The sequence below is a fragment of the Pleuronectes platessa genome, chromosome 18 (genome assembly GCF_947347685.1).
Source record: "Pleuronectes platessa chromosome 18, fPlePla1.1, whole genome shotgun sequence".
NCBI classification, from domain to species: domain Eukaryota; kingdom Metazoa; phylum Chordata; class Actinopteri; order Pleuronectiformes; family Pleuronectidae; genus Pleuronectes; species Pleuronectes platessa.
In genome coordinates, this window is record NC_070643.1 from 11,498,046 (window position 1) to 11,516,614 (window position 18,569).

Here is an 18,569-nt window from a genome sequence, read left to right on the forward strand (position 1 = left end):
AAATAGCTTATTCAGTATGTAATCCAGTGTGTAAGGCAATATTTTCAGCGAAACTATAAAGAGCCGAATTTGGATAAAAAGGTTTTGACAATGAAATTACATTCTGTGTATTCTCGTTATTCTGTGTGAGAGACACCAGAAAAGAAAATCTGAAAAGAGGGTTAGGGTTAGGGTTACAAAAAATCTGTGTAGCATTAGTGACACGTCGGGCAGTTCTAAAAGACCCCTGCTGTATTAAAATTAAAGTTTTGCACTCAAGAGGCCTAATGTAGCATTTCGTTTTTTCCATGGAAGTGCAGCTCTGTGTGTTCTATGAGACTCGGGCAATTCTGACTTATTTCATTATCCCTAGACTTCCAGACCGCTCATTGATTCCTGTTGCTGTTTGACTCCTTCTCATCCTAATCTTGGCTCGGACTTCAACTCCCCCCATGACTCACAGGGCGGCGTGTTATACCAGGTGTAACCCCACCCCCCAATTAAGGTCTGTGTGATTGATTTATGGCACCGAGGTAGAAGCGCTGACGTTGGAGGTTGTGGACAATGATTTTCTTCTTTCTCTCACACATTCGGTTCCTTTTGGCCAGTTTGAGTCTGCTTATTTTATTTTTTTTGTTGTGGAAACTCAAAGGGACTTTTTTTAAGCTGAAATTGACCTTGATTTTGTTGAAAGACTGTTTATTTATCATCCCACAGGTTGCACAAACACACTGCTTTTTATGGCTGTGAAACATCAAAAGCTGCCCTCTTTCAGCCTCTGCCTTGGATCTGTATGATCTTGGTTATGATTACACACTGCTGTCCTTTCCTTCTCCTTGATCTGCTATCGCGAAATTTGCCTAAATGCTGCAATAGGTGTTACAAACCCAATGTTCCCAAAATTCAGAGCGATTTACCAAGATGAAACTCCATAAAGAACCCTCGTTGCAGATGGCAGTCGTGTCCTTCGCTGACAGTTACAGCGAGTCGGAGCAGTAAAAAGCTCTGTGCTGGCTCTTTGTGAGGGTCTGAGAGGCCTTCAGGGGCTTCAGGGTGAGGCTTGAGGGGCTTGTTGAGCAGAGAGAGAGTGATTTGCAACATAACTACTCTTCTTCAAAACCTCGACACACTCACAGTTCTCTTTTCCTCCTTTGACATCCTCTTTCTTTTCCTATTGTCTACGTTCTTAGTTTCCCTACTATTACTGTAAAGAACTGAATTTTCCCTCTCTTTCTGTCATTGCATCCTTTTGGTTATTTCCTCTACTTTTACTTTCTTTTCACCTGTACCCTCAGGTCACAATAGGACAAGACAGCTATCCTGAGGCCTGCTGTGTGTTCATGTGATGACAGCACATATCCTGCTCTCGCTCGGCCCGTCTCTATCAGCTTGTAGCACCCACACACAGGCCAATCCCTGACCCAGCGGAGTGCTACGAACACTGTGCCCACAAGGGAATTGTAGTCAATGGCTGTGGTCCAGCGACAAAATACCTCTTTAATTGCTTTCCCATAGCCCTCAGCTGCAGTGTGCATCCTCTCCAATTGCACATGGATGCGAGTGGGAGTTAGCGATGTGGGACAAAAGGCGTATCCAACTGGGATCTATTTCTCATGCAGCTTTACAAAAACTTCGGTAATTGTAGCTTTCATCAATTTAAGCAAATTTTTTTAGTTGTTATTTGTTTTAATTTGAAGTCTGATCTACTTTGAAAAAACAACATTAAACGTTTGGGGTAAAGTTATCAATACATTCATGGTTCTTCTGAAGAGTCGCGTTGATATGTTACTGGTCGACTTCATCGTTCTTTCTTTCTTTCTTTTTTCAGAAGATTAAAATGCTCGAGAAAAACATTTTTAATGTGGAAAGAAAAGCAAAGGTTGAGAGGGGGATGCCTCCTGGGACAGGGTCCTCCCTCACAGTGATAATTGAGAGCATACTGTCGAAGAATGTGCGCATGCATGATTTCTTTTTTATGTCTTAGGAACTGAAAGAGCAAGGTTATCTTTAAGATGTGAATTACGATCGGCAGATGGAGAAAAGGGAATCGAGAGCCCTGTACAGTAAGTCACCTAGATGACAGCGCAGGCCTGAGCTCAGTCCATCTGTCACTGAACTGGCTCTTAACATCTTGATGGGGGGGGGGGGGGGGTATGCAAGGCGGATCTGTGCCTTTTATTTTTATTTCAAAGCAAAAAAAGAAAGAAACTTTGAAGAAGAAAGAGTTGAGGAATAAGAACTTTGTAAAGTATCTTTTATTAGTTGGAACAATCGAATTCAGAAAAAGCGTGTTGAATATTTAGATATTCACTTTTATGTGATAATTTGAAGAAATATATTTTAAGTCATTTGAAACATAATAAATCTCCCATGAAAGTAAAATATCTTTTCTAAAACTATGAATTTGTTTTTAATGTAAAAAAAACTCCCAGTGCGATCAGGTTCAGTCCCAGCACTGCAGTGGTTTTCAATGTCCCTGCAATAAATGTAGTTTAATTAGTATAATCAATTATATTAGGTGTCATTAAGTGAACTTTTAAATGTAAATTGTAGTCTTAATGAGAATAGCATTTTAAATCAACAACATGAATTGAGAAGGATTTTTATATTGATTGGCTAATTATAACAAAGTTAATAATTGACCAATTACAAGCAATCCAATCTATTATCTAATTCGGTTATTTCACTAAATGTTGTAATTTATGGTTTAATATTTTAAAATAATAATTATAATAATGATTCAAATCATAAAAATCATAACAAATATAATTTTGTGTTGCTAATAATCCATGTGGAAATTTAAAGTCACTTATAAATCACATTGCACGTAGTTTATGACCCACTTAAATCCCATAAAGTGTTATAAAGATTATATTTGTACAGCATTCTGATTCTTCCATGCATGCACATTATTTAAAAAACATTCTTATTCTTAAAGTTATCATCATATAAATTTACCCATTTTATACACGTAAAAACTAGAGTGTTCACAACAAGTGTGTAAAATATTTAGTTAGTGTAATCAAAGGAAGTATGAGTTAAACATTTATCTGTCAAATAAGAGTCAGAATCCTGAGGGAAAAGAGTCTGAACAGAGATTACTGAACTGCTACTTTGTCAGTCAGTCACATTTCAACTGTAACACCACCGTACATTAGGTCTTGTGGTGAAAACACTTTGGAAGAACACGTCTTCATGTTAAAACTTAATTGTGACGGTGCTAATGGATTATTATGAGGCCGACTGTGATAGTAACAGAACATCAGACGAATCAGTGTACATCCATCCACTGATTAGTTAATAGTGGGGCAATTTGTGGTGTACTTTGCTGACCAGACTGTGCCTGGGCTCTAAATGGTTGCCATGAGCATGGCCCAGATAATGGTAATGGTATCAGACAGAGAGGAAATGGGAGACAGAAAGACTCTCTTCACCTCTGTGAAAATCTGTGGGAGATTGTGCGTTAATACACGTTTCTTCTCTAGCCAGCCCACATGTAAAAGAACAAGTTCAGCTGCCGCCGATAAGACCTTGCTTTGTGATAAACCACTTTGAACTCATCGACCAAATGAAAGCACGGCAGATCAAGTATCCAACAAAAGAGAGAGGACTATTTAAACACATCCCCTTCTTTTTCATTTTATTCAGACGGTTTCAAAAAGAGAAAACTCAAAGGCAGGATATTGAAATTGAGCCTGAAATAAAGAGTTATTATCTCATTTGGAGCTATTTTTAGAGAAGTGGTGACATTTTAGCCTGAAACGTTTTCGTTAATTGCCTTTGCATGATACTGCTTATGGGCTCTCTATTGCATGGCAATGGGTTTTGATGAAGTAGCCTATCTATAATTCTGTTTTTCCTAAAAGCTCCTACATCCATCACTTTGACGAAATAATACCCCGATCTCAGGGCATCTTTAAGTCTGCAGTAAGCACCAGACAAAATGTCTTTGAGGCAACATGATTGACCTTTGGGCTGTACACGGTATGCTCGCACGCACCCACACACGTGTGTCTTCACATGGTGCAGTGCGGCGGTAAACAACTGTACGTGCTCCTCCATCTAGCAACATCTGTTCCTTGAGTTAAAGTTCCTACATATATGAAGATTGACGCAAAGCATAATGATGACAACTGGCGAACAATTTGCTCCTGCATACAATTAGCCCCAAAGAAAATGGCTCCTATAATACACAAATATGATTTCCCATTACTTTTGAAAGAAATTTTTGTTAAATGAGAAGTTTGTCGCTAGCCGAATATATGTTGTTACAGCCAGGAGACATTTGGCTGAGGTTAGCACAATTTGGTAGAATAGAAACGTTGAAAACTAGAACTAGATTTTTGTGGTTTCCGCCCTTCAGTTTTTGTACATCTAAATGAAGAAGATTTAACACATTAAATGATTTAGACGTACTCTGCCGTGGTTGGAATGATGAGTGTGGGGAAGATAAGGACGTGGCTATTTGGTCATGAAATAGAGGGGGTTTTGTTATCACTTGAGCTGCAGTCAATAATCCACACTCTGCCAAAGCCAGTTTAATGTGGCCTGACTGTAGGTGCCAGGGCATGACCAATTACAGGGAGTGAAAGAATTACTGCCCTGTTTTACATTGGATTAAGCAGCAGCCACTCATAAATTACAATTACAAATGCTGTAAATATGGCACGGCTGCAGATAGGAGGCATAGGTCAGAGAATGATGACCTTTGAATCACCATTATGCAGTAGATTAACACGAGTAAGGAAGGACACGTATGCCATTGGGTTGAGAGCTGCATCCTTCCCAATCTCAACAATGTAATTAGTTCTGTTATTCAGGGACAATGGAATTGGCCTGTCCATGTCTGTTCATGATTTGGGAGCCTTATCATTTTGGGCTTGGTTTTGTTCCAGGTAATTCTGCACAGGCAGCAGCAGCAGCAGCAACAGCAGCAGCAGCAGCAGCAGCAGCAGCAGCAGCAGCAGCAGCATCATCACTCAAGTCTGTCACTATCTGCTGCCTCCAATCAAGGTGTTTTTTTGTTTTTACCTTCTTCGTAAACGTCTTTGTTTTGGGACTTTTCTGAGTTCACCTGTCTGAGGAAGATATCTATAAAGTAGAAATATATGTTTGTGAGATGAATTTTTTGACTAATTTATTTGGAGTTAAGCGCTTGGCAAGAAGCAGTGCAGTCGATGGAAGGGGTGTAAGTATGTGTCTGTGGCTTAAGTTGCTCTGTCTGTGTTTAACTATACGCAGGAAGAAAAATGCTTTAGACATCTGCTTTGGTCTTTAACAGATTAATATAAAAATAACGGAGTCTATTTCAAGAGAAGATAGTCTCTGTGTGTGTGTGTGTGTGTGTGTGTGTGTGTGTGTGTGTGTGTGTAAAACCGATAGCCCCCCTTCTTCTTAATGTTCTCGAACAGGACACATAATCCCCACTGTCTGATGCTTTCAACAGTTTCCCTCTGTAAGGTCTGTTGTGTGTTGTGTGTTGTTGAAAAATTATCACACCAAACTGTTATAATATGATAATTAATGGGGGACTTTTCTGCTTGACATCACACAATAGAAATGGAAAATATGATGATATTTTGAAACATCATCCTGTAACAGGTATCTTCCCCATAATGACTCTTACATAACGCTGTTGTTTTCGGGGGAATTTCAGTCGTGTGAGATTCTTATACAATGATGCCATGCAGTTGAATATGGTTCAGATACGTTGGATTTGACTTCTTTAGTTTTTCTTATGCAAACAGCAAATGATTAAATCATTGAAAACGTTGACATTTTTTGACATTTATTTTGTTCTGCAACTCAGTGAGCATCTCATCATGCTGTTTCTTATTGACTCCGACAAAAACACGCTTCACAAACAGGCTTTTCTCACAAGCTCTTTGTAGTGGAAAGTAAATTATCATTATAACTCTTAACAATGTGCCATAACTACTGACAGTATTTTCTCTCTCTATTGATTCCACTGTCACGTATACACACACAAAAAAACACACACAAAGACATACCCACGCACACACACACACACACACACACACACAAACACACAAACACTCCTTGGAACCACCAAGTGTTTACGGTTGCAACACCTCGGCATGTAATCACACACAAATGCAGCCAGTAACAAATTTAGCAGTGCATAACTAAATATAGACTGAGAGGGAGTGAGACAGGCTGTAATTCCTCTCACTCACACTCACACACACACACACACACACACACACACACACACACACACACACACACACACACACACACACACACACAGCCTGAAGAAGACAGGCTTGATACCACTCCATCCCCTACCCTCTTTGAGGTTGTGAGAATAAAGTATTTTGGGTTGATTGACTTGAAATTGTGTTTACGTCTCTGTGCAGCTGCTCTGCTGTCAGCCCAGCAGACGTGTGTACCAGGATGTCAATGCTGGTGATATTTACAGTACAACACACGTTTTGTGTGGAGGTGAACTGTGTGTTGGTTTAGAGAAATGCTTTCAGCCTTCATGGAAATGCGTTTCCATAACTGCATAAGATTTTCCCGTGACGAAAACACATTAGCAAAGGTTACAGGCAGACTATTGTGTTCTGTATTAACTGGATGTTTTCAGCTTGTCTGTAGTGTATGTGGGTTTGTTTTTTGCAGTTTTATATTGTGCAGTCTTGACCGATATGATCACTGATTCTCTGCTAAGATGACCCTGATTTGTCTCGTAGTGTGCTTTTGCTGTACCGCTGTAACTGAGCTATTTTTGTCAGCCTCTTAATTTCCTCCCACCTAGCCTGATTCATCATTGTGGATATTTGTTCCATACAACCTGTTCCATTCACATCCCAGAGCTTTTAGTTGTTCCAATCGGTGCCAATCATTTACCAACCCCATAAGCCCTTGCTCTCTGGAGCTTTTTGAACTGTCTTGTTTGAGTTTGAGATTGAGCAGCGGGATTACGTTGGATCTCTGCCCTCTGGGCCTCTGATCCCATCCTCTGGGATCCATTTTCAGTCTGACTGCGATCCTTGATCCAGAGGGGCTTATCTTTTATTTTTGATTTGTAGACCCTCTTCCCTGCGAATGCTTCCACAAGCTGACCTGTGCAGCCACATTGTACCACTTGTCCACTCATCGTCCATGGCTCTTTGCACTTACTGTTTCAGTTTGATCCATCTTATTATTTAGCAACGCCATGATTTGCTGCTTTAAAGTCAAGATATAACCTTTGATCATGTTCAAGTGAAGGACTTCTGGAGGGCTCAGCTTGCAAATCCAAGCACGGGTGTGTAATGTCTGCATAAGAAAGTGAATTGGCTAGGGGGGAAAGAAAAATATAAATCCCATGAAAGCTAGAAGGATGACTTCAGTGATTCAGACCTCAGTTCTCTAAAAAAATATATTTAACATTTATTACATTTAGAGATGTACTTTAAAGTAATACTTTGACATATGGGCAAATAAACCAATACCCAACCTACTCCTCATGCGGACTTTGCTGCTGCACAGTAGTGTATGAATACCTAACTTCCTCCTGTCATATCTCCTATGACCACCAGAGGTCACTTGAGAATAAAATACTTGTTACAGGCGTTAACATGCAGAGCTACACTCACTCAGTATTTTCCCTCACTCTCCACTCGTCAACCTCACAGGGCCAAGCTAACCGTTTCCTGTCGTGGTGCTAAGCTATGCTAAGTAGCCGCGGGCAGGAGCCTCATGTTTAACATGAGGTAGTTGAACCTTAAACTTACTCTCTGTATATTTCCTACCACGCCATTATTTTGTGGTACAGTTTTGCGGAATTTTATTCAATTCATTTTGTGGTAGGCTATGTTTGAGCTGAGTTTTCTCCTCTCTGTTACAAGGAAGTAAAATCTGGCAGAGGTCATAGTGTATTCGCCATCTGTCCTGTGCTCTTTGCTTTTGGGAAATGAGACAAACAAATGTCAATGGTTGGTTGACAGATGAGATATATACGCTCGGTGGAAAGTCTAGAGGAAACGGAGAGGCTGGGGAGAAGACAGGTTGCCAGATGAAAAGGACTTTGATCCCCTGAAAATAACCCCCCTGTTCTGTGGCAGACGTCTGTAAGCAGATGAAATTGTCAACACCACTTCTGAGTGGCTGAAAGTTTAAAGTGACACTTAATCTGTTCAGGAAGTAAACAAAAAACTGAGTGGGAAGGAGGCAGTGTCAGTGGGTGGGAGCAGAACAAAGCGCCCCTTTGTTTATTGGTATTAGAAAGGGGAAGTGTTATTCAGGGGAATATATAACAGGTAGGTTATATTCAATTAACCTGACAACACAGCTCAGTAATCTTTTACTTATTTGAAATCCCATCTTGTTTAGTGACAGTCTGTTGTGCAAGTACATTTTGTCTTCAGTGAGCATCATAAATTATGTAGTGTGAATAGTATATTAATGTGATTTAAATATGCAGATTCATAACGGCGCTCTTGTTAGTATTGGCTCTGCGTTCTGACCATCTCAGATTCCCATATGGCGAGAATCAAGAAAAAAGAAACTCAGTGAATGCAGATTTACATACTAATGAAAGGAGCAGCTGTCCTCAAGATTACTCATTGTCTAATGGTGACACGAAGACAAAACCAGGACCGCTATGATTATAGCCTTTCTTGACCTGCGTTTCTTCCGGCCTCCCAGATGCACTTCACAGCACTGATATGAAACTGGGTGTCTAACCACACGGCATCTCAGCGGCGACCCTTGGGATGCTGTGATATTAGTCTGAATTAATCACTTGTATGTAAATCAGCGGAAGCTTCGAATGCAGCAATCAAACCAGTGTTCTTCTTTTGTTCACCGGGGCTGGTTGCATGGCTGACACTGTTTAACATCTGATTACGATGTGCTGTGGAGGTGTTCTGTGGAATGCCAGACTCGCTGGTTGAAGTAGCGTGTGATTACATTGAAGTTCGCTGGAGCAAAACAAGCTCATAAAGGCTTTTGGTGAGAATTAGTTATTTCTAGAATGTATAATATTGTATTATACATTATTACATATATTCAGTGAAATAATTATGAGACTTATTTAGCCTAAAGGTTATACTTACTAATACTTTATAAAGTGTTTATTTTGTGGTGGATTTCTGTTGGATGGCACCGCATTGAAGGATTTTAAGGGTAAATAAATCTAGGAGAAATCGAAAAACAGATGCCAAGATATCCTTCATCATAGAATGGTCCAAGGATAGCTGTATCCTGCAGTTCCCAAAACTCAAATTCATAGTCTTGGTCATTAGACCCTTTCTATCTTCTTCAACTTTAAATCATACGCCTTCATGTGGTAACCCAAGCTTTCTGAAAAAAAGGAAGTATTAAACTTGAAACAAGAAAACTCTGATGATCTCATCTGGGTAAATCTGTACAGTTCCCCTTTGGGTTTCAATCTCCTTAGCCGATTGAAACTGGGGCTGTATTTGCTATTCAAAACACCATTTATCATACAAAACAGGTGTGGGACTCTACAGAAATGTCTTACTGTTATTTAGATGCATTTATGCTCATGTTTTTCTCATGAGGGGAGCCCCTACCTTATAAATAAACAACAGGAAAGATCTGTTCATATGAGCTGAAGCTGGTCAGACAGTGAGCTGGACCGGACAGTTGGTTGGTTCAGCTGTTAACTGGTCTGAGTGCGATGGGGAGTACTCTGGATCTTTTGAGTCCAGGTGGTCCCTATATTCATTAATGCAAAGACCACCATGACTGTAACCTTGACACCCAGACGGAGGGAGAGAAAGAGACAGACGGAGGAGAAGTGGAAATAAGGAATGGAAGACGTTTGCAAAAACCAGAGCATTATGGGTGCAGGTCCTTGCCAGGATGTACATGGAGCGTGTAATTGAATGATGGAAGAAGTTCACTTTAGGTTGTTTCTCCTGACTTCACTTATTATTGTAAATCAATTTAAAGTGGCTATTATCAATATTTTTTAATTGAAAATGGAGAAAATGGCCCAACTCTAATTCCTAGAAAACAATGAGCTGCTGAGACTGACACGTGATTGGTCGATTTTATGCATTGGTGGGACTTCGATATTTCTTGGCTCCACATCATGATCACTTCTACTCAGACTGTGGCTCAAACTAGTGTTGGAAGTGCCAGATGTTGGCGCCCATATTTGGTATATTGGAATGCAATTGGACTAGCTTAGAGTAAGCACCCTCTACTGGATCACGAGACAAACTACTCTAGTCGATCTGATGCGCTTCTAGATTGTGTATTTTTTATTTGAACAGGTTACAGTTCAAATATGAACATTCCTCCCCATGTTTAAATGATGATCGAAATCGAAACCCTAGTGGTAACACGTCGTCCATGTTAATATATGGTCTTTGCACTAAAAGGAGATAATACTGTATGTCAATGCAGTCTTTACAGCTTGACTCTAAGTGACCACGAAGTCTGTTTTTCCAGGTTTAACACATACTTTTCTTTTCAAATGGCTCATAGCATTTTCCAGCCATGGGAGTCGATCATAACAAGCTGTAAATCCCTCCTAGCCTTAGGGTTGCTGCTCTGCTTCTACCTTTGAGATGTAAATACGTTGTTGTACTTCAAAAGACATGCATATTTATGGCAGGTAAAAGACAGTACACGTCCCGGATAGACTACTATAACTTTAGGGATGTAAGGGGAATGGAAAAAAAAATACATTCACCTTGGGATGTTAACTTACTGAGAATAATAAAAAAAACAAAAAAAAACAGTCATCCTCAAGATGCATGGTCACACATAACCACAGATGAGTTATTAACTGTTGGAATTGAAGGCTGGCTCTCAAGGCTCCAACCTGTTCCATGTAGTTATACATGGAGGGACGGAAAGGGCAAGAAGGCTCCCATCAGTCTGCCTGGCAAACAGCGAATTACTTCAATTTACATATGATGTATGTTTCTTGTACTTGAAGGAGTTAGAAGGAAAAATGAAAAGGAGAGAGATGGTGTACTGTAGAGCACTAACAGAGGCACTGGATTAAGCAATGTATCTGGATAAAGTCTAGACTATGATGTGATGACCCTCACCATGAGCCTTTTTATGCCATTGTCCATGTTTCTCTTAGTAATCCCTCACAATCCCCTTCAATTTCTTTCTCGGCATGGGTCGGACGTGTGTGGGATGTCATTGAGATAGAGATCAGATCTAAATCAACACAGAGTCGGGGAGAGCCCTCTTACTTCTGCAGGCTTCTTTCCAGCAGCTGGAACACTCGAGCACACAATGCTCTCTTGCTTCATTGCCCCTAACCATAATTCCTGCAACGCCACCGGCGCAAAACAGACGAGATTTTGGAAAGGTGCTTGAGTTCAGATGCTGAAAGGCAGTATAACTCCTTCAGGGTAAATTACAGGACGTAAGGTCTCTTAAAGGCCTGACAATGAAGCCTTTATAAAAGGGTGACCTTTGGTGCAACGTGGAATAAAAATCTGTTTTGTGCACCCACCGGATGATTATCATTAGGCAAAAAAAATTTGAGAATGAAATGGCTTAAATATGCATGACATGTAGCTGAGAGGACACTGTCTGCAATTAAATACACTGACCTCCCATGGATGAATCACATTTTACTGGAGGAGATAACTGCCCAATCAATTCAGACCATGAAGCCATTGTGTTTTCAGCTGCATCTTAATTTGTTAACTCAACATGGAGATGGGTTTGCCTGTCATATTCAGTTTGGTCTTTGTCTGCAAAACCAATCAAACAGTTCTTAGACTGTTTGGGATTCAGGACAGAAAACCAGGCCTAGGAAGTTTCTCCCTGCCGCAGGGACCTGATTTTAATACTTGCTGAAGAATCATTATTAATAGAAAACAAACAGCCAGAGGACTTTTGACTAATAAAACACTAACTCTGCATTAGTATATCTAATTACAAATACCCATTCTGATCAAATGATTTACAATTGAGTGACATAGTAAAGTTTCACTAAAGTAAGAGACCTTGAAGTAAGCGCCAGGTACTAAATCTGTTCAATAAGAAAAAGTGTAGGAGATAAGATTAAGTAGTTCACTGAAAGTGCTCGGTAAGTGCTGGTTAGGCATGAGATAGGAGAGGAAGTGTTCATGGAAGAGATGAGTTTTCAGGAGGTTCTTGAAGATCAAGCATCGGCGCTGAGCTGCCTTAATTTTGTTTTGCAAAGAAAATAACAAGTATTAGAGAAATGTCCAATTATTTGAGATAGCTGTAAGTCACTGTGTAGAATCAGGAGCTGGATCCTCTAAAATGTACATCTTCTACTTTGATTAGATCTTAACAGTCAGGTGAGGCTGTCATATTTCGTAGACACTTTCTGAACAAATCAAATTAAAACGTAATTCTTTTGTTGAAGCAGGTGTAAATTTAAAGGCCTTCAGGTCCCAGAGAAGTGGTTCTGGGTCTCCAAGTGCATTTGTTGTCTGACATACCACCAAAGTGCGAGAGAATGAGTTCAAGTTCCCCTTTGGTCACTTCATTCGGTTTACCAGATGTTGTTAAACATTTCTAATCATATAAACCTTTAATATAATATTGTTTACACTTTTATAAAGCATAATGATGGTGGAATTGGCATTTTTAGAGTGATATTGTGCATATGTAATAAACAGTTATTAGCTGTTTCAAAACATGTCAATATACAGTATGATGTTGCTGCATTATTTTTTTACGATTCCATCACTTAATATAAGCTAGAAACATTATAGAACAATATAGTGCATTATTTCCTTGGTTTTGTACTACGCTGCTTTTCCTTATAAGTAATCTTGGTGCTTTACTGGCTTTATGTCTTGTCTTATTGTTCTGTCAGGAAGAACAGGGCAGGGGAGGGGATGTCTCTTTGTGAGTGTATTCTGTGGAGCACAGACAGATTAGTTGGAAATATGATGTGTCACCACATCGGGAACCTGTTCAGTGTTTAAAGGATGCTGAAGCTGATGCATCTGTTGGATCTGCCAGGAGAGTTAGAGGGAGAATATACCTGGAAATGGGTGGAAAGAGTGGGAAGGACAGCCCAACTTCCGAAAGAGGAGTCGAAGTGAAGAGGAGAGGGGGAGTGGGGGTGAGAGGGAGAAAAACAAGGGGAGAGAGGAAATTGATTAAAGCAGCAGAACATATACGGTAGTCAAAAGAGAAAAGAGACCGGAGAGGGAATGAGGATGCAGGGAAATAGTGTGATTTAGGTGAGGAAGCAAACACAAGGTTAGGAAACGACATAAGCTTTTTACTTTAATAGAATTGACTGGCATTTAGTGTATTTTCAGGCAGATGATGAAGCTGAAATATGATGAATTAGTCAAGCTGCAGAGCTTTATCCACTTACCTGTGTCACCTAAATGCGATGGTGACTCAGACACAGAAATGTGCTCACTTTGAGAAGTGCTGAAAAGACACTGAGTGATCAGTCTACATGAGCTTGACTCAGTACTGCCCTGTGGTTTATCACTTCTTTCACTGGTACTTGGTTTAATGAGGCACCAGTATGATTCATTATATTTTGGTGTTAACTATTTAAAAAGCCAGGTTCAAATTGTTGAATCTTAAACACACACACATATTTATATGCACACACACACTATCTGCATGCTTTAAATTGTCAGGTTGATGTCCGACTTTCCAAATCGCCATATTCCCATTTAATTAAATACTGCTTCAAAGTCAACTTGCCTCTTTTTTTCGGTCTTTTTTTCTTATGCAATATGCGATTATACATCACAGGGAAAAATTATTTTTGTTACAGTCACAATAACGTCACAGTTCACATATGCACATTATAAATCTGTGTGAATATAATGTGATTTTATGGGCAACATGTCGTCATGTAACATAAGATGAAAGACTCCACTGTTTATAGCTCTTCTAATAAATGTGGTTGGGTGTAGGCCATTGTGGGCAAGGTTGCATATGAATGAATAAAGATGCTTAAAGGCATAATTGGATCTTTATATGATTTTTGCATCAGTATGATCTTTTATTTGTCAGCCGTGAAATGATTTAATTATGAGTGTGTTCATTGATTAACTAGAAATTGATAAAGTCATAAAATGGCTCATATTTTTTGAGAGCTCAGCCAGCAGGCCATAATAGTTGTGTATAAAATATGACTTAATGGGACATGTTATGATGGATGTGTTCTTGCAGAGCTGTTAAACTACAGAAATTCCTGTAGGCTTGTAGACCGGCACATATTTTCGCTCTTTATACAGGACTTGTGTGACAGCCTCGTGGATAACGTCCACTATCCGTCCATTTGTCAAAATAATCCACTCAAGCTTTTATTGTAATCCAGCTCATTCGTCGCGGTGCCGGGATCGGGACGCCAAATCACGTCCGTATGGCTGCTCTCTTCAGACTGACTGATGGGGTATGAAATGGTGAGACGTCAGGGGGGTGGGAGGCAGATCGAGCGTCTGCATCCTCTGTCAACTGATGTGATGTCAGCAAAAAATCGTTGTTGTCATCATGCCTGTGACTGCTCCCTTCAAAAGGAAACTGATGCTCCGTCTCCTGCTGTTAGAGAGCCGCAATGATTGCAAACAAGGAAAGAAGACGAATGAGAGATGAGGGGTAAATTGAGGAGAAGGGGGAGTCGGGACACTTTAATTCAATTTCTATAGAGACAAAATAAAGCCCAACGCTATAAAACTGCCTAGATCAAAAGGAAAATTCTAAATAAAGATCACAACCTCCAAACTATAAGTCCTCTGCGAGAACAAACTTGTTTTAATGTCAGAATAAATTCATTACTCGGATTGGAAATTCTAGAGAGTATTGATAATGAAGACGGACGATGGATTACATTTATACAAAGACAGATGATAAATTTAAATGTCAGCCACATATCCAGAGAAAACCAAGAAAAAAATAGCTTTTCAAACTAAATCAACGTCTGATCAAGGTCTGACATTTTTTGTAAAACCTTGAGACAGAATTTTTTCTAAACTTTCCTTTTACAGCCATGGACAGTTTATAAAGTTGGACGACAGCTCCCCAAAAGTGGAGAGCCAAATCATCTTGATGGGTGGCTGGCTGCAGAAAAGGTAATAAACCCTTCCTCCTGCTGTCAGTGGCTTGTGATTGGTCAAGCGTGTGAGTGGGCAGGATATTCCTCAATATCCTGCCTTCACGCCACAATCACTACTGTGCAGAGTCTGGCTCCAAATAATGCATCTTCCAGTTGTATATCTTCATATTCAGTTTAGGGCTTATGCTGACAGTCACCACACAGGAAATAATGTTGCTAACGTTTCTATGTTTAGAGCTCAAGTCGTAATTAAAATGAAAGATCATATGCCCCAGAGTAATTGCCCTGTGATGTGATCTACAGCGGCTTTAATGTCGAACAGCTTTCCTGGGGTGCATCTGATATATAAGCCATATAGTTTGTACTCATCCATCCCGTTTGAGTGCTTCTCTTTGTCTTCTCTGCAGGGGGTCTGGTGTCTTTAATGAACTGCACATGCTTCATGGCCTCAGTGTTCATATCACAGAGGACCTAATGGGCCAAGGGTGCTCTGGTGCCTATGTTTAGAGACATGCTCAGAGCTAATGGGTAAGACAGAAAGACATAGTTGAAGAAAGAGCCATCCACCCTGGGCCCGCTGAAACATAAATATATCCGGGAGGCTTGAGATTGAATAAACTGTCAGATGTTCAGCAGAGATATTAATAAATGAAATGGACTGATGGAAAATATTTTATTCATGCACGGAAAGTGTTTTTTAATGTTACCGGAGTTTTGGTAGATCACCTCAGCTGGTTCCTACCTCCAAACACACTTACATAATTCCTGCAGATTTTTTCCAACTACCTGTTCAATGAATCCCCCCCATCCTTAAAAATGGTTTCATCGGTGCCTTCTAAAACGACCTTGTTAGGAGAGCTGTTTCAGACATGAACTCTGCAAAGTGAACAGAAAATTGCGTGAGGAAATTTCCTAGAATTACCTTTTACTTTTGAATAACACAGCAGGAGATCGTCTGAGTCGGAAGTGTTCACAACAAAAACTCATTTGTGGAACATTCAGGGGAGGGGTTGCGTCTGGGTAGAGCTTGTTGGAGGCAGGACATCAGCGGAAATCATGTTATTTTTGTGTTCAGTACATCTACAACGGTGTTGGCCCTTATTAGTAAAAGCTCTCAATGTTGTCCAAGTGGACATCTTCTGACAACTCTTTTTATTCCTGAAATATTTGTATTACTCCAGTTTTGCACCCGTCACATGTCTGAAAATTGTTCCTCCTGATTCTCATAAGGACCTTATTATCTTATCTTAACCATTTTCTGAGTCTAGATCCAGAACAGAATTCATCTGGGACTAATATTAATGAAAATATCCATCCCCATATGTACTTTCAATTACTGTAGTTACAGTTAGTTTCTTGTTTTAAAAACCTTGGAAAACAGATGAGAAATCCGATACAAAATCCAGAGATCTCTTTTCTGTAGTTATTTGTCAAAATAATGCTCAGTAGTCTACCACTGGTTTGCTCCTAAAAGCCAAAACCAATACTATCAATCCTGCTAACCTTTCCCAGTGACTTCAATGACTTCCTTATGCATGTGTGTCTGCTGAACAACCAGCCCCCTGGGCTGCTGTGGGGCGTGGAAAGCACCCAGTAAGTCCTCCTAACTATTCAAACTGTGGAGTGATGGGATTCCAACAGGGACTCAGCACGCCAAAGCAAAGAGACCTGGAGTGAATTCTAATCTCACATGCACTCGGGAAATAAACTGGCAGCTCATCCAAAGCCTCAGCACAAGACGATTGATAACTATCAACTATTTATTTCTGAGTGTGTCTCAGTCTTGTGTTTTTTTGTTTTTTTCCCTCAAACAACATGACGTTACTCTATCATACTGATGTTTCACATATCGGTACGCAAACACTTTCTCTATGACACATGCCCACACACAGAGGGAAATGTCAAGAACTGCATCACTTCTGCTGCAGCGTTCTGCATTTCAGATTAATGATTGCTGTTGCTGTGTTCTCCCGAGAGAGAGTAATCCTGAGTTGATACAGCCGAACTGTTTGTTCAGTCACTTTCACGGCAGACATCTTGTTTTCTGATCATTTTAACTCGTCCTTCTCCGCTTCCTTCCTGCAGATTTGCCCGTGAGAGGAAGACATGAAGTTAGCGGGCCCCCTGTGGACCCTATGGGTTCTCCTGGTGGTAAGCTCTCATCTCTTTATTCGCAGCATGCTGTCAAAAGGTCCTGTTTCTCATTTTGTCCATTATGTGTGCCGTAGTTGTTGGAGCACAGGATTCAATTTTCATTAACTGCTGTAGGCATGTAATGTGTCGTGGTCGAGTGGTTTTCTTTTATCAGCAAAAAATATCATGATTAATATTCACTTGCACTTTCAAAGTAATTATAGTTTATAATTAGTTCAGCTTGTTCATTACAAACTTGGATGGGCAAAATGAGAGGAGGTATGATCAATGACATGATGTGTGTTCGAAGGGTTTACCACTTTCTAGGTGACTTTTAGTACTTTTACTTTTATGCAGATATTATATGCAGGACATCTTCAATTTTACCTCTGTGTGTGGATATAGCCCATGATGTGATTTTAGTTCAACTCTGAAGAATGATCCATATTCACAGTGCACTCTGGTGTTTGTAAAATTATATGATTCATGAATCATTGGTTAAAGGTTTTAAAATAAATGGGAAAATCATTTTTTCTAAAATATGCCCAGTTGACGGATGAAGGTGTTCTAGTTTATCAAATCCTGTTCTGAAATATCCTTTCATGGATTCGCACACTTTTAAAATTACAAAAATCAACTTAATGACGTTCCTTTAACAAATTATATTATAAACACAGCGGCTCGAGATTGTCCAATGCGCAGAGCTAGACCTCATTCATATCATTGTTACCAACTGGTTACATGGATGTCAGCATCAGTCCCCGCAGACATGTTCACTTCAGGATACCTTTAAAGCCCTAACTTCAGAGATCTCTTTCTTGAGTTATTGTCCCTCGTGGAAAAAAAAATTGGTCCACTATTCTTCAATGTTAGAGAGAAATGGAAATTTGCCATTTCGGTTTCCTTTGCTGTTCAGCATCAGCCTAGACAGTGAGGTCCTGGATAGTTCCCTGTGCCAAATGCAGTGTGTCTGATGTCTCTTTGCTGTTCTGCTTCATGTTTCTGTGCTGTTTTTTTCTGGAGTGCTAATGTCAAGTCGATTCAGGAGGATTAACGAACTGCACTGAAGGAGGAGAGACCTTTTTCGTTCTTTTTTTCTCATCCATCTGACGATACTGGTGGTGGCCTGGTGGTCGTATGTATGACGTCATTTACTTCGATGCTTGGAGTGACATCATATGTACGGCTGCTATACTGCTACATGGGACAGCATTCTCAGTTTTTTCCCTTTCAAAGGTTTTGCCTTGTGCATGCTTTTATCCAACAGGTAGGAATGATATTTGGGTATCATGAGTATTCCTTTCTACAAAGAGCCAAAGGTAGGAGGTTTTCATCTCAATTGTGATAAAACACATGAAGACAATCTCCCAGGCACAGCACGAAAAACTCCTCAAATGATTCAGAACATGTGAGTGGATGAGCAGAGTAGATGTGCTCTAAG

General features: G+C 40.0%; 1 protein-coding gene across 1 annotated transcript in view; it reads left to right on the forward strand.

Moving 5' to 3' along the window:
• Window positions 1–18,569, forward strand: part of calcr (calcitonin receptor) — a 48,327-nt gene that overhangs the window by 6,592 nt on the left and 23,166 nt on the right. The window contains exon 2 of the mRNA XM_053447509.1: window positions 17,081–17,146. Coding sequence (XP_053303484.1) covers window positions 17,102–17,146 — 45 coding nt within the window. The 5' untranslated portion in view covers window positions 17,081–17,101. The remainder of the gene's footprint in view (window positions 1–17,080; window positions 17,147–18,569) is intronic.